General features: G+C 50.3%; 1 protein-coding gene across 2 annotated transcripts; it reads right to left on the bottom strand.

Moving 5' to 3' along the window:
• Positions 1-553: 553 nt before the first annotated feature.
• Positions 554-22,640, bottom strand: BACE1 (beta-secretase 1). Of its 2 annotated transcripts, XM_081238618.1 has the most exons (10): positions 21,886-22,640; positions 19,153-19,251; positions 7,507-7,595; positions 5,784-6,000; positions 5,166-5,303; positions 4,326-4,460; positions 3,247-3,348; positions 2,739-2,888; positions 2,301-2,472; positions 554-1,652 (listed from the first exon to the last, which is right to left on the bottom strand). In XM_081238618.1, exons 1-10 carry the CDS (start codon positions 22,135-22,137, stop codon positions 1,411-1,413), a joined length of 1,596 nt encoding a protein of 531 aa, XP_081094744.1. In that variant the 5' UTR covers positions 22,138-22,640; the 3' UTR covers positions 554-1,410. The 2 variants fall into 2 exon arrangements, with proteins under 2 accessions (XP_081094744.1, XP_081094745.1); XM_081238619.1 differs by lacking the exon at positions 19,153-19,251 and having other exon boundaries at positions 21,886-22,639.
• Between the last annotated feature and the right edge of the window lie 5,210 nt (positions 22,641-27,850).

Genomic DNA, 27,850 nt, shown 5'->3' with positions numbered 1-27,850 from the left:
GCTCTTGTGAAGGGAATTAGGAAGCCCAGAGGCTGTCATCCTTTTTCCACTCAGCCTTGTTACTGAATGCAATGCTGGTGGAGCCAGAAAGCCCTGTGTTCCTGACATTCTTGGTATAATACTAGTGCCACTGTGGGATGCCTTAGCCAAATAAATGAGGGAGACCTTAGAGACAGGGAGAAGGCAATGAAACTGCTCTGTATTATGTCAAGATCTTACTACCACTTACAGCTGAACAGGAAGAAATCCAGGCAGGGGGTACAGGGCATCAACTCTATACCTGTTGAATGAATCTTTAGAAGTCTGCTTTCAAGGATTAGATAGGAGAGGTTTCCTATCTATTCTTAGCACCTCAGCTACAAAGCTCTGGAGGAATAGGACTGGGGGAGGGGGTGAACAGGTAGCCAGGAAGACAAAGTGCAGCCTTGTTATATTTGCTCTATTCCAGCTGCTTTCCCATAGGGCACCTAGGGCTTCCAGGGTTGGGGATGTTTCAGTGCTACCAGTCACGTGTAGAGTAGAAGGTTCAGGTAGGGACAAGGAGTTAATAAGGTAGAAATTCATTTGTTAGATGGAACCTTTGAGTGGGCACTTTTCCTTTAAGAGAGTTAAAAAGAGCTTTTTGGCTAGAGAAGCCCTCCTTCCCATCGCACTTTTGGTCAGGCTGCGACCACAGAAAAGAAGACGTTGGGAAGCAGCACCCATCTTAGAAGGTGGGATTCTATCTTGGAGATGCTGTGTAAAACTGGGACGGGCGGGCGGTCACGTTCTGGCCTTGCCTCGCTTTGATCCCCGCTTCCCTGTCTTTGCACTCCCTCTCCTTCTCCTCGTCCAGCCACCCCCATTTGTACAAATTATTTGTACAAATTATTTTTAAATTATTTTTTAATTCAAGAGGCAGTCTTTGCACCAATGTTATAGGCTTGTCTATACAGTCCCTATCTCTAAAGCAAACAGCAAACGGTGCATCCTTTCCCGCTGACTGTGGCCAGCAGGGAAACAAGATTGGCCCTTTCTCTGCTAGGGTACTGCAGAGACACACGCTGGGGCCACCTTACTTCTGGAACTAAGAAAAGAAGAATACTTTGGGTTGGAGAATCTAAAGGGATGGTGGACAAAGGTTCAGGGCTGAAGTTTCAAGCAGCAGAATTTCCCAACTCAAGTTTGAGGTGACCAAGAGTATTCCCGCCATCAGAGCACGTCTTTCTTCCCTCTCCTGGTTCCTACAGGTGCAGTCCCTGCAACCCACCTTGCCAGCTTTTCCTTTTCTGTCAAGGCAGAGGCATTTGTGGGTGGGTGAGGGTCTTGAGGTGCTCTGGCCCCAGGTGCCATCTGTGTCTCCTCCTCGTGACCAGAGCGAACCACCAGATGTGGTCCAGGGGGATCTCTCTCTCCTGCCCGTGGGCCTCCTCACTTCAGCAGGGAGATGTCATCAGCAAAGTCATCATGCTGATGGCGCAGGCAGCGGAGGCAGCGCCACTGACACACCATAAGGCAGAGGGGCAGCATGAAGAGGGCGCAGATGGCAGCCATGACATAGGCTATGGTCATGAGGGTCGATTCGTCTGTCTGGGGGATGTTGTAGCCACAGTCTTCCATGTCCAGGGTGACAAAAGGACCTTCGACCGCTGCTGTCCTGAACTCATCGTGCACTGGAGAAAGGGCAGATGTGAGTCACGGAGCAGTTTGGATGACACACCCAAAAGAACTTCCCGGGACAGGCCTTGAAACCAGCCCTTGAGGAGGCCGTAGAATCTCCCTCCTGGGAGATATTAAGGAGCAGGACAGAAAGCCGTTGCTAGGCGGAGGCGTGGCTCTCCTCCCAGGTCACTGGGGACAACAACCCTTTCCTGTCTACCTGTCCAGTAGGACAGGGCCCTAAAAGTCAGTTATTCTAAGTGGACCAGAAAGCCAGCCCTACATATACCTAGTAAACTCACCTGCTCCTGCTGAAATTCAGTTGCAAGACCCTGCCAGTAGCATTCAACCTGGGCATACGGCAGCTGACAGGGTCACTATAGGCCCAGCCTGCCACCCTTGGATCTAGAGCTTCCCGAGGTGCCGAGGCAGCTCTTGCTGTTCTGGGTCTCCAACAGAGGTTGCCAGTCCAGGCAGGGGTCAGCATGCCAGGCGATACAAAAAAAGCACAAGGACCAACACTAGCTTTTACACCATACGTGGACTCTGGCTTGAGGCAACTGTTACTCCCTCCCAGACTGACAGGGGCCCGGGTACCCTCACCGCTGGACAGGGAGAACGTGGATAGACTGACCCCACACCCTCGTCCCTGGCGCTCTCACCATGGCAAGCACTGACAGCAAAGCCAAGTCGTTTCCGGGCCCGATCAAAGACAACGTAGAAGCCCTCCATGATAACGGCTCCCATGACGGTGCCCGTGGATGACTGTGAGATGGCGAACTTGTAACAGTCGTCTTGGGATGTGGCCACATCTTCCACTGGCCGCAGGTATTGCTAAGGATAAGCAATCAAAGAGTGAGAGTATGTCTTCCTCCATTCTTCACCCCATCTCTGCCTTCTTGGTATCGATGCCCTTAGGCTGCCTTTCCCTTTGCCAGCCCTGAGCCCCGAGAGGCTGGTTTTTCCCAGAGCCCTTTACCGCTGGGTCCTCGTCTATTTTGTCTTCCAAGTTCTAGCTAGGAAGCCATGCCTGCTCACTCTTTCTCTATATATCCTTGGTTCCCGTCCTGGGATCCCACTGATTCAGGCCAGGGACGTACCTGTGGAAGGATGGTGATTCGGAAGGACTGATTGGTGACCTCACCCATTAGGTAGAGTGAGATGACCGGGAAAATGTTCCACGGGGTGGTGCCTGCTTGCCAGCACACCAGCTGCTCCCCGAGCCAGAAACCGTCTGGGAACTTCTCCGTCTGTGTTGATGAGAAAAGGATAAAGATGAGGAAACGGCCTCTTTCACCATCTCGCCTCTCCCATTTTCAGATAACACTTCCTGGGCCCTTTACTTGCTTTTCCATGAAATATGCAAACTGGGGAAAGGTCAGCCGAAACCCAAGGATTAGAGGAAGAGAGCGAGAGAGTAAGGCCAAGACCTTGGGCTGGGGGACTGTGTGCTGAGCAAGCTGAGGCCCGTAGCAGAGCACCGTTGTTTAAGAGACCTAAGTAGAGGGATCTCAGGGTAGACATCTTGGCTCTTGTGGAGGGACGTGCCTCTCACAGACCTCCTGTGACACAGTCATCTCTTGTACCCCCGTCCTTAGTCCCACTGACCGAGGAGGCTGCCTTGATGGATTTGACAGCAGCTGCAAACACTTTCCTGGGCAAACGAAGGTTGGTGGTGCCGCTGTCAACGATGCTCTTGTCATAGTTGTACTAGAGGGAGAAGAGGCGGTTAGAACATCAAAAGCCTTCTTGATGCCAGGCTTTGGCCAGAATTGGACGGCTGAGGCTGACTGCTTGGGGTCCTTCCTGGGTTGGCATCCTGGCTTTGCCACTTCTTAGGTGGATCTCCTTGGGCAAGTTACTTAACATCTGTGCCTCAGTTTCCTCATCTGTAAAATGAGGATAATAATACTACCTACCTCAAAGAGTTATTATAAGCATTAAATAATGTATTTGAAGTGCTTAGAATTGTGCCTGGGCGGCACACAGGAAGCATTCAATAAATGTTAACTCTTATTATCTTGGGTGGGTAGACATTCTCTAAATCTTGAAAAGAAAAACACCTCGTGTGATGCTTTTAACTTTTCATAATACGTTTGTATCTGTTCTAATTTAACATGCATGAAGAATCTAGGTAAGGAACACCCACATAGTTTAACTGCCATTTATTGGGTCTTGCTGTATGTCAAGCACCGGGATAAACACTTTATTCACTTTCTCTGTTTTCACCACCGTCTTTGGAAAAGCTGTTTTTACTTCTGTTTTGCAGGTGAGGAAACTGAAACACAAAATAGTAACTTGCCTGAGGACACAGAGCTAGAGCAGAGCTAGAAACCCAGGTCTTTCTTACCCCGAAGCCAGACTCTTCTACTACGTCATGTCACACTGCCTCGCAGACGACTTGCCCAAGGTCGTAAAGCAAGGCAGTGACCGGAGTCCAGATGTGCTTTTTTCCGTGCCAGACCATATGCCATGCAGCCTCTGGGAAAGTGCTAAGCCAGTCCCTAGCCCCAACCCTCAGGTCCCGCCATGTGACCATTAAGCTCCTTGCTGTTCCACGCTCAGCCCCCAACCCTCCTGTAGGTCCTGCACCTCAACCTCATCCTCCTAGCCTCATAACTCGGCGTCTGGCCTCACGCCATGTTGCCTCCCCCTTGCCTTTCGTTGCCTCCCTCAGGTTTTATTACCTCCTTGCAGTCCATTTTCAGATCCTGTCCATTGATCTCCACCCGCACAATGATCACCTCGTAATACCATTCCCGCCGGATGGGTGTGTACCAGAGGCTGCCCATGTACAGCGAGTGGTCGATCCCCCCGATGATCTAGGGAGAAAAAGAGCCAGTACCCGTGTGCCAACACAGAAGGACAAGTCACCCAGAGGGCAAGCATAGGATCAGTCATTTCTGGGGTGGCAAGGCACTCTGCACATCACCTTTCTCATCTTCCTGCTTCTAATCAAACCACGCCCTAAAGCGATTGATACTTTCTTAAATGTGTTAAGGATGTGTTCAGGGGAAAAGGCTTTCCAGGATTTTTAATTGTTTCAGAATCACACAGCCCTTGATATAAAGTTATTTAAACCTAAACTGGCATCGTAAATGTTGAGTGAGTGATAATTTGCTTCTGTTGTAAGTTTTATTTTCGCTGCTTGTTGGAGATAGAGAACCATTCACCAGTTGTCCTAAATGAATTAATAAATAGACTTTTAAACTCCTTACATCTCTGCCTTCTGATCATCAGACTGAACAGTCTTGATTTGAGAGGCCTTATTTTCATTTCCTTTGAAATTTTCCTAATCATCTGTCATCCGTTCCAAGTTTACCATAGGAGCCTCAAGTCCTTTCTGGAATAACGCAAGGAAGGAAAGGGTAGAAAAAGAAAAATGGAGGTGGGGAACATAGAGAGGTTTCTCTTGCTTCTCAGTGGTGGAGCCCAAGGCTGTGGTGTGGCCTCAGAGGGTAGGGAAGCAGCAGGTGCTCACGTCTCTGCCCAGTGCCCGGGCCTCCCCTCTCCTAGGGCCCACTCACCATGCTCCCTCCAACTGAGGCCAGCACTTCCGACTGGTTGAGGGGGAAGCCAGCACCACAGAGCTGCAGGGAGAAGAGGTTGGGCACGTGGGTCTGCTTTACCAGCGAGTCAAAGAATGGCTCCAGGGAGTCGTCAGGCTGTGACAGAGAGAGACAAGGAGTGAATCCTCGCACAGAGGGCCCTAATGGAAAGGGGAATGGGAGGGCAAAAGCAAAACTTGGGGGATGTTCCTTGGGAAAGACCATCCTGAGGTACTGAGATGTGGTAGAGAGAGGGACAGCAAGACACACAGGCAATGCAAACAGGAAAGATCTGTAGGATCGTTGATCCCCATCTGCTTAACCTGTTTCAGAGTTATGGAGGCCTGTCTTACTCTTAAAGATCTTAGCGTCGATAGAAAAGATAGCCTGTTCCTCTACCTGTCACCATAGTTCTGCCTTCTGTAGGGATGAAATTCAGACTGCCACCCCATCCCCCTGTAAAGTGATTCTTTAAACTGATTTGTTTCCCTCCCTTATTCAGTTCCCTCCCTTTCTCTTCCGCAACTCCGTCCCTGTGTAGCATGCAGTGTGCAGCGTTCAGGCAGAGTGTCTAGGGCTAGGCCTTGTTCCTCTCACCCTGGCGATCTCAGCGTAGGCCAGCCCCAGGATGCCCTCCCAGTTGGAGCCATTGATGAAGAACTTGTCTGATTCAGTGATGGCGGCGATGTTGGCACGCACGGTGACGTTGGGGCCATGGGGGATGCTCACCAGGTCGGTGCCCAGCTCCCCCTCCCACTTGCCCTGGGTGTAGGGCACGTACACGCCCTTCCGGAGGTCCCGGTATGTACTGGACCTGTGCAAAGCAGGCAGAGATATGTTGGGTGCGTAACCACAGCTGGTACATGGAGCCAGCATCTAACCTACTCCCAGACGCCTGATCTCATCTTGGTCATCTACATAAGACAAGATGCTGTCAGGCTGCTCAACAGAACATCCATAGATCCTTCACCGGGAACAGAATAAGTGACCTTGCAGACAGACGTGGGGAGCTGTCTCTGGGGCTTGCTCTCCTGTGTCCATAGCTCGTATTCCTAGATCTGGAGCTCAGGCCCTGGAAGAACAAGTCTAGGCTTTGTGTATTGTGACTGCTGCTGCTGAAGGGACAGCTAGCGGGCATCTCCCACCCCCGCCCCCTGACCTTATCACGCTCTTAAAGAAAAGGAGCCATTGACTCTTTTGCTGCCTTGGGACCCAGTGGTACCATCTGAGTGGTAGAGAAAGTACCAAGCGGGTGAGCGTGGAACCTCTTCAGCAAATTCTTCCAAGGAAGGAGTTTGCACGAGCACCTCAGCAGGGCGAGCAGGCAAGACACACCACTCGGATGAAACAAGCTGATCACCATGTGTCACCCCCACCTGTGTGGAATCACGCCTCTGACCAGGGCTGGTGTGTGTGATGGGGGCAGTGATGGGACACAGACAAGGAGCTGGAATGAATTCCCTTTCGTGGACCCTGGCCATAACCCCCTTCCCTGACTGCCTTCTTTAGATAGGGAAGTTAAAGGGCAAGGGACCTAAGAAGGCGCCTTTGGCATTTGCCTAGTAGTCCAAGAATGGGGTGTCAGTCTCGACTCACATGTTTTCACACACAGATACGCCTCAGACATTAGATGGCCTCTCGCCACTTCCTGCTTCTCTGTTAAAGGGGCTCCCAGATCATCCCTCACTGCCTCTGTTACCTTAAAAACCCACTTCCACCCTCCCTCCCACCTGTTAGCTAAGTCCAGCTGCTGGAACTCCTGGGAGGCAGGGAAGCATTAGCTTTCAGTCCCTGATATCAGGCCAGGCAGTGGGGCCATGGAAGGCTCTTCCTTCCCTTCCTTGAACCGTGCAAAGCCACCGAGAGTAGCCCCCAGGCGAGGACACAGTGAAGGGAGCTGTCACTGCAGCCTGCTCAGCCTAGACTTAGGTGGTGGTGTCAGAAAACCAGAGCCACTGAGGGGTGTGGGTTGGAGTCCCCGAGCCTCCCCATTCCGGCAGAGGGGAGGAGACCTCGAGACTGCACTGGGAGCTTTGGGGCTGCTCGCCTTCCTGCTTTCCCTCCCCCGGGAAGCTGCCCTATCTCGGAACTGAAGCACTTCCTGGCTGTGCCTCAACTTATCCTTCCCATAGTTTACCTCCTCAACCCTCCAGCCCCTCCACTCTTCTCTTCTGGTCACTGTTGCCTTCTTTTCCTTCCCTCCTCCCTAGCAGGAAGAAAGGCTCTGTGGAGCTGGTCCTTCTCCCTGCAGCCCTCCCCCGACCCTCCTTGGCCCTGGATCCTTGGGAAGAGCCTTGCCCCGTGCTCTCCCCACACTCACAGCTGCCTCTGGTAGTAGCGGTGCAGGAAAGGGTGGGGGGCGGCCCCCACTGCGAAGTTACTGCTGCCTGTGTCCACCAGGATGTTGAGCTGTCAGAGAAAGGGGAGAGAAAGATGCTAGGACAGGAGGCCTGGACTCACTCCCTTCATTGTCCTGTACCCTCCCCATCCCCCAGCTACGTGGTCTTCCTTTGGAGTGTCCAGGGTGAAGCTTCCAGATGCAGGACTGGACAGGCTGGCCCTGCTAGTACCACAACCACAGACAGAACATGGGGTCCTGTGACACCCTCAGCATGGCCTCAGAAACCTTGTGTCTGTTTTTGTCTTCTCTGCAGAACTGGAACATTTTCTATGTCATCAGAGCCATATAACTGGTGTGTGTGTGTGTGTGTGTGTGTTGTGTGTGTGTGTTTCCATTCCTATTTCTGTCTACCTGCAGGTGCCCTTCCTCACTCTGTACTGGCCCAGTCTGCCTGCAGAGCTTGCCCGTTGCCCTCCTCTCTGGTTCTCCTGGGAAGCACATCACCGGCAGGCAGCCTGGCTCATCCCCCTCCAGCTCAGAGACGAGCTATTCTAGGAGCTGGCACTGACCAGGGGCGCTGTGGGGACCACAATGGCATGTTGAGGCCCACGTGTTTCTGACCCTGGCTGCCAGAATGTGGCTCCCCATGAAGGGCCCCCCTTCTGTCTCAGAGGTGACACAGACCTATGAGTCCCACTGTCAGAAATAGTGGGACTATAGCCAGGAGCCCTGTATGAGGTCCTGGTGAAAAGCCATCTCCTCGGGGCCCTGGTTTTGGCTCATTGAAGATGGACAGGTGTTGTCTTGCTGTTCCTTCTGTGCAGCTCCTTCTACGTCTCTTCTACCTTGTCCTCCTTCCTCCTGAGATGGCCTGACCCCTCCTCAGCCAGTCAGCCATTTTTTTGATGCCTCCTATATCCTCACAGGCAAAAAGGAAAGGGCCCTGTCCTCAAAAACACAGTAATCTATAAAGTGAATCCTCTCTTTTTTTAAAAATAAATTTATGTTTTTAATTTATTTTTGGCTATGTTGGGTCTTCGTTGCTGTGTGTGGGCTTTCTCTAGCTGTGGCAAGTGGGGGCTACTCTTCATTGCGGTGTGCAGGCTTCTTACTGTGGTGGCTTTTTTTATTGCAGAGCACGGGCTCTAGGTGCAGGGGCTTCAGCAGTTGTGGCGCACGGGCTTAGTTGCTCTGCGGCATGTGGGATCTTCCCGGACCAGGGCTCGAACCCGTGTCCCCTGCATTGGCAGGCAGATTCTCAACCACTGCGCCACCAGGGAAGTCCAAGTGAATCCTCTCTTGCCCACTTGTGTGTCCTTCACCTCAGCTTCTCCCCTGACCTCAGGGCCCTCCATTTCTGCATCACCTCTCCTCAGTGCAGTGAAGTCAGCTGACCTTGGCCTTGCTGCAGGCTCTGACCTTGTCACATAGGGCAGGTCACTGTGTTTCGTCCCCTCTGCCAGATCCTCCGGCTCCTTCCTGCTCTCAGTGGTCCCTGGTAGGTCTGCTGACCGCACCTCCCCCAGCGGCCGCTCAGGCTTCCTGGCCTCCCCATGGCCACTGTCCCCTGGCTCTCTGACCCTGCTTCCTCCCTCCTTCCCAGCCCCCACTCCTGGCCTGGCTCCCATTTCCCTCCCCGCCCCTCTGCCCCTACCTCTCCCCGTGTCCCTCTCCCCGGTCTCTAAGCAGCCACTGGCCCCAGATGCTGTGCTTTCAGAGAATCAATAGAGCTAGAGGCACAGCAGTTCAGATTTCAATCAGCCAGGTTAATGATTAAAAAGGCTTCTTCACCCACCCACTCCCCAGAACCCGCTCTCCCACCTGCCAGGACTCTGGTCTCTGCGCCACGGCTGGCCTCAGGCTTACAGGCGCCCCTGCTATCACTGGACCCCAAAGAAAGGGTCTCCTCCACAGCGCTGGCGCCAGTGGCTGTAGGGGGGACCGCCTGGAGTGTGTGTACCTGGCCGGCTCTAGGAGAATCCAACCACCTTTGACACTGGAATGGAGCTTTATCTGGGGGCTCTGCTCGGCTGGCCCAGGCCCCCTCCTCCCCACTCCTCTCTGTCCTGTACGGGAGGAGCCCTCTCTGCAGGCCACTCCCTCCTCAGCCCGGGGGGCCCATCAGTCCTGGTGCCCTTCCGGTTCCAGCCTTTCTCCTCACCTGAGGAAGTTCTCCCCACTCCGCCCCCAAGGGGGTCAAGCCCGGGGAGGAATGACCCCTCCCTCCCATTGCCCTCTCTTTAAACCCCCAGCCCCAACACCAGGAATTCAGGCCCCCACTGCTCTCTGTGCTGCCCCCTCTCCACCCTCCACGCACACAAAAAAGGGAAACCAAAATAAACACTCGCCACTTCCTCCTGAGCAAATGTCCTTCTGTCTATTTACCCTTTGCACTGTGATCCTGCTTCCGAGAGAAGTGATTTTGGTCCTGTCCTTCCAACATTTCTATCGTGAGCCCCCTGGGCAGCCCGAAGGAGGAGGGTTTGTGTGCGCCCAACCTTACCAGACGCCCTCCCCTCTACTTTCACCCAGCGGGGGGCCATCAGGTGACCCCTCCCCCCATCTCCCACAAGATCATTCCCACATGCCCCGTCCATCCTGCCTTTCCACAATCCCTCCTCCTGCCTAAGGAGGATCCACCCCTCATGCCACACCCCCCACCCCCAAATCTGGATTCTTCCTGTTGGCATTTACAAATGCTTGTCTCTTCACTAAAAAAAAAAAAAAATCTTTAATCTCACATCCGCCTCCAGCTAGCCTCTCTCTCCTCTCCCTTCACAACCAACGTTCTCGGCCAAGCTGTCTTCATTTCTTCACCTCCTACTCATCCCGCAACCCATTCTCAAACTGAGTTTCGCCTCTATCCCTCCCTCCACTATAAAACAGCCCTTACTACAGTTACCAATGATTTCGTGTCCCCAAATACAAAAGACAGTTTTCAAATCAATCCTCATCTTCTTGACTTCTCTGGAGCATTCAGCGCTGCCGACCCCTCCCGCCTTGAAAGACTCTTCCCTGTCACCCTATCCCGCGCTTTCCTCCTACCTCTCTGATAGGATCTTCTGTCTACTTTGCAGGCTCACTTCTCAAGGCCTGGGCATTGGTCCCCTTCCCCTCCTGCTCTACTCTGTCCTTAGGCCATCTCATCCATGGCAGCGGCTACAATGACCACCTATGTCCTTATGCCTCCTGAGCTTTCAGCTCTAGCCCCTTCCTCCCCTTTGAACTGCCTCAAAGACACCTCGAATTCAGGATGTCCATGGCTGACCTTACCTGGTCCTGCCCATCTGTTTTTTCTTCACAGTTTCCTACATTAGTCACCATCCATCTGTTCCATAAGTCAGCAACTTCAGAGACATCCAAACACCTTCCTCTTCACATCCCCATCTAAGGCATCAAAGAGTCCTGTCCAATTAACCTTCTTAAAAGTCTCTGAATGTATTCATTTCTTGCCACCTCCTTTGCCACTCCTGGCCAAGCTATCATCATCTCATCCTGGAGTATCACAATAGCTTTTCAACTGATCGCGGTACATCCACCGTTGACTTCTCCAACCTGTTTCTGCACTGTGGCTAGAATGATCTTTTCAAAGTGCACATGTGACCATGTTACCCTCCCATGTCAATGGCTTTCCTTTGTTATTAGAATAAAGACTTAAAGCTTTAACATTTCCTATAGGGCCCTTCATGGTCCAGCCCTGCCTACATAGCCAGCCTAGCTTGTCCCGTACTTCCCCGAGCCCTCTGCCCACCAGCCACACTGGCCTCATTTCAGGTCCTCCAATCAGCCATGGTCCCTCCCGCAAAGGCTGTTGGTCATTCACTCTGCCTGGACTATCCTCCTTTCCACTTGCAGTTTTGTCTACTCATCTCCTATCATCCTTCAGTCTGAGCTCAAAAGGGACTTCCTAGGGACCTCCCTGGTGGCACAGTGGTTACGAATCCACCTGGTAACGCACAGGACACGGATTCGATCCCTGGTCCGGGAAGATCCCACGTGACATGGAGCGACAAAGCCTGTGCATCACAACTGCTGAATCTGCGCTCTAGAGCCCTTGAGCCACAACTACTGAGCCCGCGTGCCATAACTACTGAAGCCTGCACACTAGAGCCCATGCTCCACAGCAAGAGAAGCCACCTCAATGAGAAGCCCACGCACCGCAACGAAGAGTAGCCCCCGCTCGCTGCAACTAGAGAAAGCCCGCGCACAGCAAGAGAAGCTGCGTGCAGCAATGAAGACCCAACGCAGCCAAAAAAAAAAAAAAAAAAAAAGGGACTTCCTAAGGGAGAAAGACCAGGTCATATTCTCTGATTAAAATGCTTCTGTAGGACTTGCCACTATAATGTCATACTGAATCTCATCTCCCCTTGTATCTAATTTTTTAAAAAATCCCCATCGTCTCCCTACTGGGTATCACAGTGGCTGGCAATAAGTATTTCTTGAATTAATGAATGCTTAAAGGAAAAAGGGGAAAGAGCTAATCTACCCTATTTTCGGGGTGAGGGAGGGATCTCTCAGGGGCCCCCAAACTATGGGTGTTTCTAGGTTATAGGTGTGGCTCTAGCTCAGACCTGCCTTCCTCTCACCAGGCCCCCTGGTTTGATACAGGCAGCCCGGAGTCCTGGAGCCATCTTACTTCCTCCCCATCCCTTGGGGCCAGGCCAACTCAGAAGTCCCTGTAGAGCTTGCCTATAGATGCCCAGAGGGCCGCAGCATGGAGTCAGGGCTAGGTCAGTGCCAATCACTTAACAAACAAATATGCCCCTGGGGGCCTCTGAGGGATGGCAGCTTCACGGGAAGTGCTAACAAGCCCCACAGGGAAAGGCACACTTGCCCATTCCATCCTGCAGGCAAGGATCCCCTGGAGGAGTCTGCAGCAATAGATCTTGGGCGATGAGACAGATGTGGAGCTGCTGAGTTCAGGGTAAGCTCTTTGTTCCCCAATCCCACCTGTCTTGGCCCCAGCTCTCACTAGCAGATGGGAGTTGCTTAGATTCTTCTGGATGAAAAGAGCCTTCAGGAGTCATCTGTCCATTGACCTGGAGATATGGGAGCTTGTTCCAGTTCTGAAAGATCTCTAGTTATTAAGATCCACCACCTTTCTTGGCAGCCTATGCTAGGGTCTTACCACTTTCGCTCTGGGAAAAGGGCTTTTTTTTTTTTCCTGCCGTGCGTTGCCGTGCGGCATGTGGGATCTTAGTTCCTCGACCAGGGGTCAAACCTGTGCCCCTACATTGGAAGCTCGGAGCCTTAACCGCTGGACCGCTGGGAAGTCCCTGGGAGGGGGCTTTAATTCTTCCTGCTAAAGGAAAGTCTGTTTTCTTCTGTGTGGGCCTCAGAGTTTACGGGGGAAGAGCCCTTATATTCTCGTAGTATAAGCCTTTCAGCTGAAGCTGAGATGTAGGAGCCTTTCTTCCATTTCACAGAGGAGGAAACTGAGACCAAGGGTAAATAAGAACTTGACCCCTCTTACACATAAGCCACAAAGCTAGGACAAGAGCCCCTTGGCTCTGACCGAGCCCCAAGTCTGCTCTTTCATCTTCTTGACCTTCCTGTCTCTCTCATTCTCTCTCATTTGGAAAGGAAATACATGGTAGATTGTTACACTAATGAATCAGACGCCCTGTCTCCATACCCTGGTGTGATCCCCTCTGACATTGACGCTGGGCTTGGCCATGTGACTTGCTTTGACCAATGGGACATCAGCAAAGGAGGAAGGCAGAGGCTTGTTAAGTGCTTGTGCACTGGGGAGACTAGCCTCTTGGAATGTGGCCCTGAGCTTGTACGTGAGGAGGCTCAGTCTTGCCTCCTTGAGGATGAAAGACTTCACGGAGAAAGAGGTCCAGCAGGCCCGGCTTAGTCCGGCCCCCAGCTGACCCACCAGCTGAATGCAGCCACACAAGGAGCCCAGGTAAGGTCTGTAGAATCACAGCCAGCCCACAGAATCCTGAGAGACAATGGCTCTCGTTTTAGTTTGTTACACTGCATCAGATAACTGCTACAAAACTACCTGAATTAAATCCTGAGATCCTTGACTTCGGGGCACCTACCCACCCATCGGTCAACTCCAAATACCATCTCTTATCACTTTTCCCCTCTCTCACCATCAAGTTTCTCAGTAGCACAATGATTTGTCACCTCTGTATATGCTGTTTCCTTTTCTTGAAATGTTCTCTCCCTGTTTCATCTAACTTCTGTTCAATTTTCAAGTCGTGGTTTAAACATTCTTTCTCCCAAAGGTCTTGCCCTGATGCCCCAGCCCAGATTAGGTTCCTCCTCTTGTAGGTCCTCAAGAACACCTGTGCTTCTTTGCCTACCCTTTCATCCAACTTGAAATCATTTGTCCAATGTCTGTCTGTCCTACACACTATGAGCTCCACAGGGTAGGGAGCACATTTCTGTGCTTATTATCTAATTCTTACCTAGCCCTCAGTAGGTGCTCCAAAACAATTTTTTTTAACTGTAATTGCCTCATTTGCTGCAGGTCTCTGTGACTCTACAGAGTCTTGCTATTAGTTCTCAGCCCCAGGGTCCTTGCAGGGGTGATTTTCAATCGGGTACTGTGTATGGTGATGATGGCAATGGATGCCCACTGTACCCACAAAATTGAGTAGCCACCCAGGTTCTTAGAGCAGTCGGAGTGATTTCAGGACTCGCTGGTCCCCGAGTCCTCTGAGTTAGCTTCATCTGCTTCCCTAAGTGGACATTCCCAGACCTGAGCTTGCCCAAGGCTGAGAGATGGGGGCAAGGAAGGACATGAGGAACCTCAAGTCAGCAGCTGGCCATGGCTGAGAGCCAGCGCAGCACACAGCTCCTGCCTCGAACTGAGTCTGGCAACTGGGTCCCATCCAGGCTCCTCTCACCTTGACCAAATCAGCTGACCCAATGGAAATGGACTCCTTTCTCAGACATATCCTCTGCTTCCACTTTGCTCTGCAGGCTGAAGCTGGCAATCAATACCTGGGAGCAAGCAGGCTCCCTGGTGCCACTTACCCCATCTTGGGCTGTTGTTTTTAAAGGAATCCTAAGGTGGTTGGGTCATCCCGAACTTTATCTAGGGCAGCCTTCCCCCTTTAGACAGGATGCTCCATTTCCCCCAGGCTCAAACCCAGCTCAACTAATATCTATCAGTGCTTCCTATTCAAATGAGATGATGATGCGAATGGTCAAAAAACTTACATGTCTGTTCTTAAAGATCTAAGACAATGGTTTTCAAACTTTTTTTCAAGCAGCAGAACCCTTTTCCGATCTCATTCAGGATCCCCGTGTACCAAAGAGAAAAAGCAGAGATGCTCTGCTTTAGGGAGAGCTTTTATTTCTTTGCTTCATCCCCTCCCTGTGGTGGCTCTCAAGGCATCTCTTTAGCACCTTCAGCCTCCACGGAACCCATCTGGGAAATCCTGCTAGGAGGGTATCACAGCCACTGCTACCTGCTTTTCATTGTCAGACAGTAAGTCCTTCCTGTTGTCTAACCTTGTCCCATCCACAGTTTACAGGGGCTGTAATAGTCTCTGAGTCTGTCCTCAGGTGAGAATGAAGCTGATCTCTGGCATAAGCCCACTTTCCTCCATGGCACCTGGTTGTGCTCAGCACATAGTTCTGTTTGCTTGAGCCATTGGGAGATGCCAGAGGTCATGCCTTGTGCTATTTGGTGAAAACTCCACAGGCGCTGGAGTCGAACAATTGGTGGGGTTCACCAAACCTGAGAGGCCAACCAAGGAGACATCCAGCCTGTACATAGTGGGGTTACAGTGGCCAGCAGACAGGGTAGCCACTGGGCCCATCCTGCCCAGGGAAGCTCAGGGCAGCTCTAGGACCAGGAAAATGGTGTTTCCTTTCCAGAACTCCCCACTGCCCAGGCCCCCTCAAGCGAGATGGCTCCCAGCAGACAGAGAAGTTAGTTGGCAGGTAGGAGGGCTTCCCTGAGAGATGTTTCTCTTCCTGGATTTTCAACCAAAATTTCTGCTTAGCTCTTTACTGGAGATACCCAAGAAGGGCTCTTGACCATCTACCTCAGTGAGGGGGCACGGTCTTTCTCAATGCCTCTCCCACTCCCAGCTGAATTCTTTCTTTCCAGACCTGGGGAGGAAGAGCAGGAGACAGGTGTGAAAGGACAGCCTAAGAGTCCCAGCAGAGGCCTACGTGCAACGAAGCCCAACCCCAGTTCATAGGTTGCCTCCCAGTGCCTGAGGCCCAAACTGTCTTGACTGGGGCTGGGCTTCAGGGTCATCTAACTTGGAGGGTGATTCTTTGAGTTCAAAGGTTTTTGACCTTTTAAGTACCAGAACTCAATCAATCAATCAATCAAACAAACCTGGAATTCCACTGTATAAATACAACAAAAGCTGACCTATTCTGGGAGATCTGGGGGCAGGTGGGACAGGGGAGGGCTTGGTGAGGGGAAAGGTGGAAGGTACAGTCTTGCCTCTTACCTTTCTCTTAACCTCTCCCTCACCCTTGAGGTCCCTTTACAGAACCCCACAGATCTCAGTCTGAAAACCATTCTAGGGAGGGGGTCAGGAAAACTACTTGGCGTCTTCATGGGTTCTGAGATCCTGAATCCTCATAGTTTTCTACTTCTCTGATCATTTTCTTTTGCTCCCTTGATCCCTCGTCTACATCCAATATTCTTTCCCTAATCGTTTTCCTCTTCTCTGTCCATTCTCTCAAACAAGTTCACTTGCTAACTTGGCTTCCACAAGCACCTCTCTACAGGTGACCCCTGAGTCTACCTGTCCAGTCCCAACTTGTCTCTTGGCTTCCAGATCCCCATTCTCAGCTGGTTGCTGGATACATCCACAAGAATTGTCCACTGGCATCTCAAAATCAACCAACATGTCCCAGACTATGGAACGCTGGAAAGAACCAAGTATTTGGACTTGGAATCCAAAGACCAGGATTTGAACCCTAGCTCTTTTCTTCCCTAGCTGTGTAATTTTGGGCAAACCACTTAATCCCTCTGAGCCTCAGTTTCCTCCTCCGCAAAACAGACATGCTAATACCTTGCCCTTTTTAACTAAAGCAGAGTAATAGGGCTTCCCTGGTGGCGCAGTGGTTGAGAGTCCACCTGCCGATGCAGGGGACATGGGTTTGTGCCTTGGTCCAGGAAGATCCCACATGCCGCAGAGCGGCTGGGCCCGTGAGCCATGGCTGCTGAGCCTGCGCGTCCGGAGCCTGTGCTCCGCGACGGGAGAGGCCACAGTGGTGAGAGGCCTGCGTACCGCAAAAAAAAAAAAAAGCAGAGTAATAAACATGGAATTTTGGTAAACTATATTGTGCTTTAAAAGCTTGCTCCTTTTGCTGTGTATCCTGTTGCAAACACAGTCAGAGAAGTTCAAAGGAGGGAGACTTCTTCTCTTCCCTCTCACCCACCAGGGACCGGGAACACCTGGTTGACCTGACAGGTGAATGCTGGCTCTCTGAAGACTTCTCCTCTTTTATATCTTCTTTCAGGCCCATGTGTCCTAATTGAAATCCTTGTCTCGGACTCTAGAACATCCAAGTTATCCTGCACTCTGGAGTAGTTTTCCTAGAACCAAAATTCACTAGACCATTTCTCTGCTGCCCCCAGAATGAAACTCAGTGCCCACTCAGCCTCACAGCATCCCTGTCACAGCTTCCAGCTTCTCAGCATAGTTCACATCTCTCTTTATGAAGTTTTTTCTCCCCACTCTCCAAATAGCAAAGCTTTCTCATCTTTCTAGGCCATATTCAAATGCTACATTTTCTAGCAAGCCTTTCTTAACACTGTCAGAAGTAGCTGCTTCTTTCTTTATACTTCCAAGACTCACTGTTCTTCTATTTGTACCAGATGCACTTGGCCTTGTGTGATATTTAGGCGTTTACATGTCTGTGTCTCACACCAAATCGTGAGCACTCCAAGGGCTGAGACTATGACATATTCTTCTCTTTTGAGTAGGTGCTCAACAAATATTTGTTAAACTGAAAATTGCCCATCACCAGATTTCAATCCTAACAATTAAATTATTGGCCTGTGTTTGGATGGTGATGCTCATACCATTATAATGAGATGATATCCTTTCATTTAAGCAAAGAGAATGAAAATGCTTTCTCCAAGATCTCTAGTTCTGTACTTACAGTGGCCCATCAACGGTTCTATTTAAAGGTCTTACACTTTATTTATTCATTTGCTCAACACTTTTTAGGTGCCTGTTCTGAGCCTGGTGCTGTCATAGATATTAGCCAAAGAGAAATAAAACACTACAAAAATTCATTAATTAAAAAAGACATTGTCCTCAAGAGCTTGGTGTTTTATGAGGGAAACAAACACAAAAACAGTGACACGTGCTCATACGTATAGTAAGGAAGACGTGAGTAGGTGTCAGGAGAATGGAAGTGGGATCTCTGATAAACTCTCTCTTCTTCTCAAATAGGTGGTATGGAAGAGTAGGGAGGTCAAGGGTGAGACACGGTCTCAGCTTACTGACCTGCCAGTTATTTAATTTTTCAGTCCCCATTTCTTCTGCTAGAAGCTGCAAATGGTAAGACCTTTTTATATACTGCAGGAATTACTGTAAAGAACAAAATAGTCTATGGAGAATATATTTTAAACTTTTTAGGATTTCCCTGGTGGCGCAGTGGTTACAAATCCACCTGCTAATGCAGGGGACATGGGTTCGAGCCCTGGTCCGGGAAGATCCCACATGCCGTGGAGCAACTAAGCCCGTGCACCACAACTACTGAGCCTGCGCTCTAGAGCCCGCGAGCCACAACTACTGAAGCCCGTGCGCCTAGAGCCCGTGCTCTGCAACAAGAGAAGCCACCGCAATGAGAAGCCCACGCACCACAATGAAGAGTAGCCCCTGCTCGCCGCAACTAGAGAAAAGCCCGCGTGCAGCAGCAAAGACCCAACTCAGCCAAAAATAAGTAAATTAATTAAAGAAAACTTTTATAAACTGTAACCATAAATACAAGGATATATTTGTACACCCATAGTCCTAAACCATCCCCTCCTGCCGACTTTCTCACAAATGGTCTTGTCATGTTCTAATTCATCCCAGATCGGAATCTTGAAATCATCTTTGACACCTTCCTGCTCACCCTTCACACCAATGTCACCGAGCCTTGCATCCCGGTCTTCCCTCCTTTTTCCACCTGATCACAGCCTCACTCTCTCCTTGTCATAGCGCTCCACACTTGGACCTTTGTGACAGAGCCTCCTGCTGCCTGCATCCCTCAGTTCCATTCTTTCTAAAATTCAGATGCCTCTTCCTAAAAGATTGCTTTCTTTGTCATTCCCCTGCACAAATAAATTCAATTTCCCCCTTATTTCTGCAGACCAAAGTCCAAACCTTATGGCTTGACATCTAAGGCTTTCGGCCACTTGGTTCTATCTTATTTACCCAAACCTGTAACATTAGCTGGCCTGGGTTTCTCACTGTCTCCCGAACGAACATGCATAAGCCCAAACACACATAACTCATTCTCTCATTCACTGTGTCCCCGCTTGGTCTCAGGGGATAGGGTGGGAAGGAGTGGACACACAAATGAAGTGCAATCACAGTTTGGGGGGACTTTTCTGCACTGGAAATGGTCTCGACCCTCCTATCCATCCTTCAAGACCATGCTCATAGCACATCTTCACGAGGCCTTGCCTGATTTTACCTCCTCCAGAACACCTATTGGGACTTCCCTGGTGGTCCAGTGGTTAGGACTCCGCACTTCTGCTGCTCCGGTTCGATGCCTGTTTGGGGAGCTAAAATGCTGCATGCCGTGCAGCCAAAAAAATAAATAAATAAAAATAAACTGAAGAAAAGAACCCCACCCTCAAAAGAATATAGATGGAAAAAATTTTTTAAAAAAAGAACACCTGTAGCATTCACTCATGGTACTGCTATAAATCAATGCTTTTCAAACTTGAGACACAGCCCCTGAGGTTCTGACCTAGTAGGTGTGGGGAGGGGCCAGAGAATTTACATTTCTAACTGGCTCTGATGACAAGGGTCTGCGGTCCTCACTTTGAGTACAACTGCTGCAGATTGCTTTGTACAAGCACTTATACTTTCACTTCCACACTAAGCTCTGGAGGTAGAAAATATATTTTCTGTCTCTTTGTGGATCAGTCCCCCCAAACCAGCAATGAATTGCCTGGCATATAGAAAGTGTTCCCCAAGTTTCACTGTTGCTCGTTTACAGTACTGTGCCTTTCACCTTCTCATTTGGGGCTTATAACAACCCCACTGGGTCGGGAGAAAGGGCATCCTTCTCGCAGACTGTGGGGGGCAGAACCAAGTCACCACAGAGCACAGACTGGCTGGTGTTGGCTCGGGTATGGAGCCGTAAGCCAACTCATAGGGCTGCTCTAACTGTGGTCTCCCTGCCACTGGCTTCTTGGACTGGTGCTGAACTTGAAGCCCACTTTTCCCTTCTCCTAGGAAGGAGCGGGAAGGAACTGACATTTATTGGGCAATTACTCTCTGCCAGTTTCTGGGCTGGGGGATGTACATATTATCTCAGGGGTCCAGGGAAGTACAGTAATGGGATCCCCCATTTACATGTTTTACGTGTAAAACATGGAGGCTCAGAACACCCAAGTTTTTATGCTTCCTTGCAGAGCAGAGAAGAGGCAGGAGTGGCCAGACAAGTTAGGAGAAGGTGATTTCACATTTACTGGAGGCCAAGTGTGTGTCCAGGTGCATTGTTCTAGGTGCTTTCACCTGCCTAGTCTCCTTAATCCTCACAATCACCTTCCAAAGGAGATCTCATTTCACCCATTTTTAAAGACACGGCAACAGCCTCAGAGAGGTTATATAATTTTCCCAAGGCCACACAGCTGGGAAAAGGGAAAGCTGTGGGTTGTGGAGCTGGAATTCCTGGTCTCTCTGACCCCAAAGCCCTTGTTGGTCCCATAGCCCCGTCCTGTGTCCATGTCACAGGGTCTCTGCACAATTTGCATGGTGCATCAGTAGCAGAAACGGGACTAGGAACCAGGTCCACACAGCCTCCTTCTCCCTGACAACAGCTGGCGTTCTGTTGGCTCAGGCTGCTAGAGGCCTGGATTCAGGCTCTGTCCTTACACTGATTCAAGACTGTTTATATTACATAGGCAAGAGGAGGGGTAAGTGGGGAAGACCAGAGCCTTGGATCAGCTGGGAGGTGGGAGGTAGGCCTGGGTGGCATGGTCCTCAGAAGGCTTGCTTCCATCAGGTAATTGGGAAGCGGAGGCTTGTTTTTCCCTTAGATCCGGTGTGAGAGCTGTTTAGAAGTCCAGGAAATGTGGTGGTTCCCTCTGCCCGTAGACACCATAGACACACTCCCACCTTCACAGACCCTCCCAAGGACAAGGCTCCCAGATACAGATCAGGGGGAGGGGGGTGGCTCAGAGATGTGAGGGCTCAGATTCAAGGTGACACTCACCAGCACACAGAGCCATCCTGCCACCCGTGCCCGGGCTCACCCACAGAGGAGGCAAATGCTCACAGAGGGCTGCTCATGGCACACTCCTACCCGGCCAGAGGTACAGAGGGTGAAACCTCCAACCAGCCACCTTGAGTGTACCTTGGAGAATTGTCAGGAAGGATGGGGGGAGCTGGCAGGCAATGTTTTCTCCGTCGCTGCCATCCCCCACCCCTGAGCACCTATCAGCTCATGGAGGGAGTCTCATGCTTAGAAGGGGGCTCTGGCTCCTTTGCTCTATGCAGTTTATGATCTGTCCTTTCCCCAGACTCAGTTCAGTTCCCTCTGGCCAGGACTTGGGAGGCATCAGGTGGGGGAGGGGCTGGAGTGCAGGCTGCAAAGCTGGGGAGGAAGTAGGGGCAGGGGAAGGCAAGAGTCAGTCCGGGGCTTCTGGATTAGAGTGGAGGTCACAAGGAACTCGGAAACCTGGCTTCGCTGTCCTGTGGCAGCTCAGACACGGGGAGAAAAGGGCCGGTCCAACTCATGCCAGGATTCCTTGGTCCTCAAGATGCTGGGAGCCAATGGTCAGAACCCCAGATGCCAAGATTGGGTGACCAAGATCCAGAGCAGTGGGGTTGGGAGACTCAAGCTTGGTCTGGGCTGACACCTGTTCACAGCACCCCTGTGGTTTGGACTCTTCCCCAGGTCAGGCTCCCCCCACTGACAAGTTTTTCTTGCCCCAAATCCTTCCTGAGCCATGTGTGTGTGTAAGATAGAGAGAGGGGAGGGCAGACAGAAGCCTGTGAGGGGAAGGGAAGTGGGAAGGGGGGCTTTGGGGCTGACTGCTGCCAGTATGATCCCAGAGGACAGGTTTGGGAGAGGGTCCCTCCAGCCCGCACCGTGCAGCCCATTTTAGCAGGAGCCAGCATGCTGCACCCCCAGCCTGTCTCCCCTCGGCTCGCTCGTGCAGGAGGGAGGGTAGGGCTGGCCCGGCAAGCTTACCGTCTGTGGGGGGCTGCCCACGGTCATCTCCACGTAGTAGCCCTGACCGGACTTGCCCCTCAGGTTGTCCACCATCTCCACAAAGCTGCCCCTCCGGCTGGGCTCCTCGTCGGTCTCCCGGGGCAGCCGCAGCCCCAGGGGGGCGCCCCCCAGCCCGCTTCGCAGGGGCAGCCGGATGCCAGGCTGGGAGCCGTGGGCAGGCAGCACCCCAGAGCCCATCCACAGCAGGAGCCAGGGCAGCGCTTGGGCCATGGTGGGCCCTGGCCTTGGGGCGCTCTGGGCTCACTCCAGCCCGCGACCGTCCCTGTGGCCTGACCCCAACTCTGGGTGCTGGAGGTGGCTTCTCAGGAGAGTGAGCGGTGAGGCATCAGGGCTCCAGCGCCTGCAGGCCCCTCGGCCAGCCCTGGGTCCAGGCTGTGGGGAGCGGGCAGGAGAGATCCACAGAGAGACAGGAGGGGAGGAGACGGATCCGGAGCCTGGCTACATCTGGACAGCGGTCCAACCTCAACAGAGGTCCGGGAGAGGCCGGCTCGGGCCCCCCGGGGGGCTGGGCGGGGCGGGCATGGCAGGTCGGAGGCTGCTTTCCTGGTGTTCCCGGCGGGGCGGCAGCAGGGGAAGGGTCAGGGGCTCCGGGCTCCTACGGCTGCGTTTGCTGCTCAGGCCACCATAATCCCGCTCCCAGCTCCCAGGCAGCCTGGGGAGACGGAAAGACTTGTGGCAGCGGCTGTCAAAGCCAAAGGGTTTTCGCTTTTCCCTGGGATCGCTGGGAAGTGTAGTCTTCCCATGGCAGGCAGCCCGGCTTCCGGGGATGGTGAGGGGTCTGGGATGCCCTCTGCCGAGATGGAGTCCACCCTGCAGGACGCTGGCAGGATGGGAAGGGCCATCGGGATGGAGTGGTGGCAGACCTCTCTTGTTCCGTCAGCCTTTCACTGGGCATTTCTGGAGCACCCACTGTATGCCAGGCACGCTGCCAGGTCCTGGGGCTACAGAGAGAAATAAAATGCATATGCACTGCACAAAATGATGGGGAATTAAGGAGCAGGGATTTGGGGGACGTCTGGGGGGTCTGGGAAGACTCAGCGGGAGGAGGTGGTATTTAATTTGAACCTTAAAGAATGGGTGGAATTTCTAAGAGCAGAGATTTGCGAAGCAAGAGTAAGGGGGATAGAAGGGTATTCTACGCAGCCAAAGGAATAAGCAAGGGCAAAGGGGAAAGTGCAGGGGGCCGTCCGCCTTCACTGGAGCCTGCAATGTGCAGGCAGGTGAGAGCCGGTTGGGGCTTCTCTCAGCTGAATCCTTTTGTGCCTTTGGTGCTCTACCTGCCCTCACCTCCACCCCAGATTCTGTGAATCTTCAAGCCCATCCAGATTTCTGTGCTGTCTGTGAGCTGAGGGTAAGTGGCTGTTGTCAGCTTTAAAGTGTTATCACTCCAAGAAGTATCTTTATGTTAATAGGTAAGAGCTTAAAACGAAAAGCTTTAGAGCTAAAATAGCTTGAAGGAGAAAAGCCATATGATTATGTCAACATATTATTTATCAAATATGGAAAGCTGCTGTTAAAATTCAGCAGTCCTTCTGATAAAAACCAAGTGGAGGGCTTCCCTGGTGGCGCAGTGGTTGAGAGTCCGCCTGCCGATGCAGGGGACACGGGTTCGTGCCCCGGTCTGGGAGGATCCCACATGCCGCGGAGCGGCTGGGCCCGTGAGCCATGGCTGCTGAGCCTGCGCGTCCGGAGCCTGTGCTCTGCAAGGGGAGAGGCCACAACAGTGAGAGGCCCGCCTACCGCAAAAAAAAAAAAAAAAAAAAAAACAAACCAAGTGGAGGGACTTCCCTGGTGGCGCAGCGTTTAAGATTCTGCCTGCCAATGCAGGAGACAGGGGTTCGAGCCCTGGTCCGGGAAGATCCCACATGCCGCAGAGCAACTAAGCCCGCGAGCCACAGCTACTGAGCCCATGTGCCACAACTACTGAAGCTTGCGCACCTAGAGCCTGTGCTCCATAACAAGAGAAGCCACCGCAATGAGAAGCCCACGCACCGCGACGAAGAGTAGCCCCCGCTCGCTGCAACTAGAGAAAACCCCGCGCGCAGCAAGAAGACCCAACGCAGCCAAAAATAAAACAAAAACAAAAACAAAAACCCCCACGAAAAACCAAGGGGAAACTTCCTAAACAAGATAACAGAAAATCATAGAGAACATAATAGTGACAGGCTAAAGTTATTACCATTAAAGTCAGGCTTAGGAAAGAGAAGGTCATTATCACTACTCTTATCCCACATAGCTTAGATCAGTCTAGCTAACTCAATAAGATGAGAAAATGGAGCAAATATTAGAAAGCAAAGGATTATTATTTGCAGATTATATAATATGGATAGAAATATCCTAACCAATATGGTGATTAGACACAGGTTAAACAATAAAAATCAATAGATCAATATATGTATGGGAATTTTGTATATGATAAAGATGGCATTCATATTAGAGGGAAATAGATACATTTATTTAATAACTGTTGTTGGGACAACTGGCTACCTTTTGGGAGGAAAGAAAACTAAATCCCTAACTCATCTACAAATAAACTCCAGATAGGTCAAAGAACTTAACATTAAAAATAAAACTACAGAAAAAAATAGAATATTTAAAAAATCTTATATTGAAGAAGTTCTAACAAAACTCAGAAGATTTTTTTTTTTTTTTTTTTTTTTTTTTTGCGGTACACAGGCCTCTCACTGTTGTGGCCTCTCCCCTCGTGGAGCACAGGCTCCGGACGCACAGGCTCAGCGGCCATGGCTCACGGGCCCAGCCGCTCTGCGGCATGTGGGATCTTCCTGGACCTGGGCATGAACCCATGTCCCCTGCATCGGCAGGCGGACTCTCAACCACTGCGCCACCAGGGAAGCCCCTCAGAAGATATTTTTTTTAAAATGGACAGGCTTGACTAAAATTTTTAAAACTTCTGTAGAATCAGGCTTCCAGTATTCCAATTCTGGTTCTGCCACTTAGTAACTGGGATACCCCATGCTAGTTACTTATTCTTTCTGTGTCTCAATTTTCTCTTTTGAGAAAAGGGGATAACAATAGTACATACTTTGTAATGTAGGAATTAAATGAGATACTCCATGTAAGGCACTTAGAATGGTGTCTAGCACATTGTAAATGCTCAATAAAGGTTAGCTATTAGTGTTATTACCACTACAACTTCCGAGAAAAATGACATTTACAAAGATAAAAGATAAGTCACAGACTAGGAGACATTTGTCGCACAATAAAGAGACAAAGGGTAAATGTCTATAATATACAAAGAGCTTTTACAAGTCAACAACTGCCCCCCCCACCTGCCACCAACAACTTGGGGAAAAATGAACAAAGACTGTGAACAGGCATTTGATAGAAATTCAAATGGCCACTAAATATATGAAAAAAGTTCAACTTCATTAATAGCGAAAGAGGGACTTCCCAGGTGGTCCAGTGGCTAAGACTTTGCACTCCCAATTCAGGGGGCCCAGGTTCGACCCCTGGTCGGGGAACTAGATCCCGCATGCTGCAACTAAAAGATCCCACATGCCACAACTAAGACCTGGCACAGCCAAATAAATAGGTAAATCAATATTTTTAAAAAAGTCATTAATAGTGAAAGAACACAATTAAAACAATATTTAGATAACATTATCAGAGTTTTTTTTGCCTCTCACATTGGTAATATTTGGTGTTGGTGAAGGTGTTGGTTGGACTGTAAAGTATTCCATTTTTAGAGAGAAATTTGGCAATGTCTATTAAAATGTAAAAAATGTAAACTCTGAGCGTGTCACTTCTAGGATCTTATCCAACAAAAATCCAACAGTATTTCAGCACTGTGTACAACATCAAAACTTTGGAAGCAAAAAAAAAAAAAAAGATTACCAATAGGGACATGAGACATTCAATCAATTGAATCTTATGTAACCATGATAAAGAATGGAGTAACTTCTTATGAACTCACCTTGGAAGATGTTTATGACATGTTCAATGAAAAAAGCACAGGGACTTCCTTGGTGGTCCAGTGGTTAAGACTCTGTGCTTCCACTGCAGGGAGCACGGGTTGGATCCCCTGGTCGGGGAACTAAGATCCTGCATGCTGCACGGTGCAGCCAAAAAAAAGAAAGCCCATTGTAGAACAATATGTACATTATGATCTCATTTCTATAAAAATTAAAAAGTATGCACATGTGCATATACATGTCTGCATATAAATTTATATCTGCATAAGAATTAAAAAGCCTTCAGCAAAGGTGGGAACCCAAATGTCAACAGTGGTTTCCTCTGAAGTGTGGAATTCCTTCCTTCCTTCTTTTGCTCATTCATTCATTCAGCAAATGCGTTGCATGCCTAATACATGTTAAAGGCTGTTTTAGGCACTGTGGAAACAACAATAAATAAAATAAACAGAATCCCTATCTTCATGTAGCTTACATTCTAACGTAGGGAAACAGACAATAAAGAAATAAAATACATAGTATTTCAGATGGTGATATGTGCAATGGGGGAAAACAAAGCAGAGAAGGAAGATGGAAGGGCAATTTGCAATTTTTTTTAATAAACTTACCTATTTATTTATTTGTTTTTAGCCGTGTTGGGTCTTCGCTGCTGTGTGCGGGCTTTCTCTAGTTGCGGCCCATGTGCTTCTCATTGCGGTGGCTTCTCTTGCTGCGGAGCACAGGCTCTAGGTGCGTGGGCTTCAGCAGTTGTGGCTCGCGGGCTCTAGAGTGCAGGTTTAGTAGTTGTGGCACATGGGCTCAGTAGTTGTGGCGCACGGGCTTAGTTGCTCCGCGGCATGTGGCATCTTCCCGGACTAGGGCTCAAATCCGTGTCCTCTGCATTGGCAGGCAGATTCTTAACCACTGCGCCACCAGGGAAGTCCTCCCAATTTGCCATTTTAAATAAGGTGAATTGAAGGTGTAGAAAGAACATTTCACATCTTTTGAAAAAAATGGTAGGATTGAGTGTTTGTCTTTCTTACTATGTGGATGGTTTTCTGTAGTTTACAAGTAAACAGGATGAAAAGAGAAGAAAAAGTTATAATGGTAAAATTTCTGACCTGGGGGTAGGGCATAATTGAGACTGATTTGGTTTTCTCCTCCCCCATCTTTAAAAAATCACCCCTAAATGCTCATTCCTGATGGCAAAAGATAATCTACAACGTGTGAAATTCTCAGTTTCTCTTCCTCACTCATTGGGTATATTACTGGCATATCAACTGCTGTGCCATTTTTGTTATTTTCCCCCAAAGACTTGCTTTCTTAATTATGTTTGCCTAAGGGCATTTAAAAATTAGTTTGCATTTCTAAGTACAAGTCTATAGGGAAACCTGATAAAATGCAAATTGCTTATCTGTGTGGAGTAACCTCATTAATCCCATAGTAACCCTTATTTTATTACCTCTCCACATTAGACAGCAAGGGACCTAAGGAACAAAAGGTAAGAATTTTGATGGCAATTAATGTCAACCAGATTGATTGCAAGTTTTCAGACAGGGGGACAAAATCTGCAAATTTTTTTTTTTTTTTTTTTTTGCAGTATGCAGGCCTCTCACCCTTGTGGCCTCTCCCGTTGCGGAGCACAGGCTCCGGACGGGCAGGCTCAGTGGCCATGGCTCACGGGCCCAGCTGCTCCACAGCATGTGGGATCTTCCCAGACCGGGGCATGAACCCGTGTCCCCTGCATCGGCAGGCGGACTCTCAACCACTGCGCCACCAGGGAAGCCCTGCAAATGGTTTTTTGAACCCTGATTTTGTGCAAGGTCTGTGGTGGATGAACTGGTGAGCTCTCAGTGTCCTTCCCAGTCTGCTCCCTTGGCTCCCCTGTGAGACTTTTAAGGTGTGTGGAGAGGAAGGGGGAGCAATGATTTGTCCTCTGCAGGCAGCAAGAAGGAAGTACAGGCAGAACTGGCACAGAAAAGACTTGACGTTAAACATGAGGAATACCTTCCAGA

This window comes from Mesoplodon bidens, assembly GCF_964165515.1.
Source record: "Mesoplodon bidens genome assembly, chromosome: 7".
NCBI lineage: Eukaryota > Metazoa > Chordata > Mammalia > Artiodactyla > Ziphiidae > Mesoplodon > Mesoplodon bidens.
The sequence above is the reverse complement of the archived record's forward strand: the minus strand, read 5'-3'. Positions and strand labels throughout refer to the sequence as shown.

Excerpts from the sequence above, each read along its gene's own strand:
- BACE1 (XM_081238618.1), bottom strand. The coding sequence starts at position 22,137 with ATGGCCCAAGCGCTGCCCTGGCTCCTGCTGTGGATGGGCTCTGGGGTG. Across the intron at positions 4,461-5,165 it reads CCTCAGTTGGAGGGAGCATG|ATCATCGGGGGGATCGACCA; the intron begins GTGAGTGGGCCC and ends TTTTCTCCCTAG. Across the intron at positions 2,889-3,246 it reads CCATCAAGGCAGCCTCCTCG|ACGGAGAAGTTCCCAGACGG; the intron begins GTCAGTGGGACT and ends TCATCAACACAG.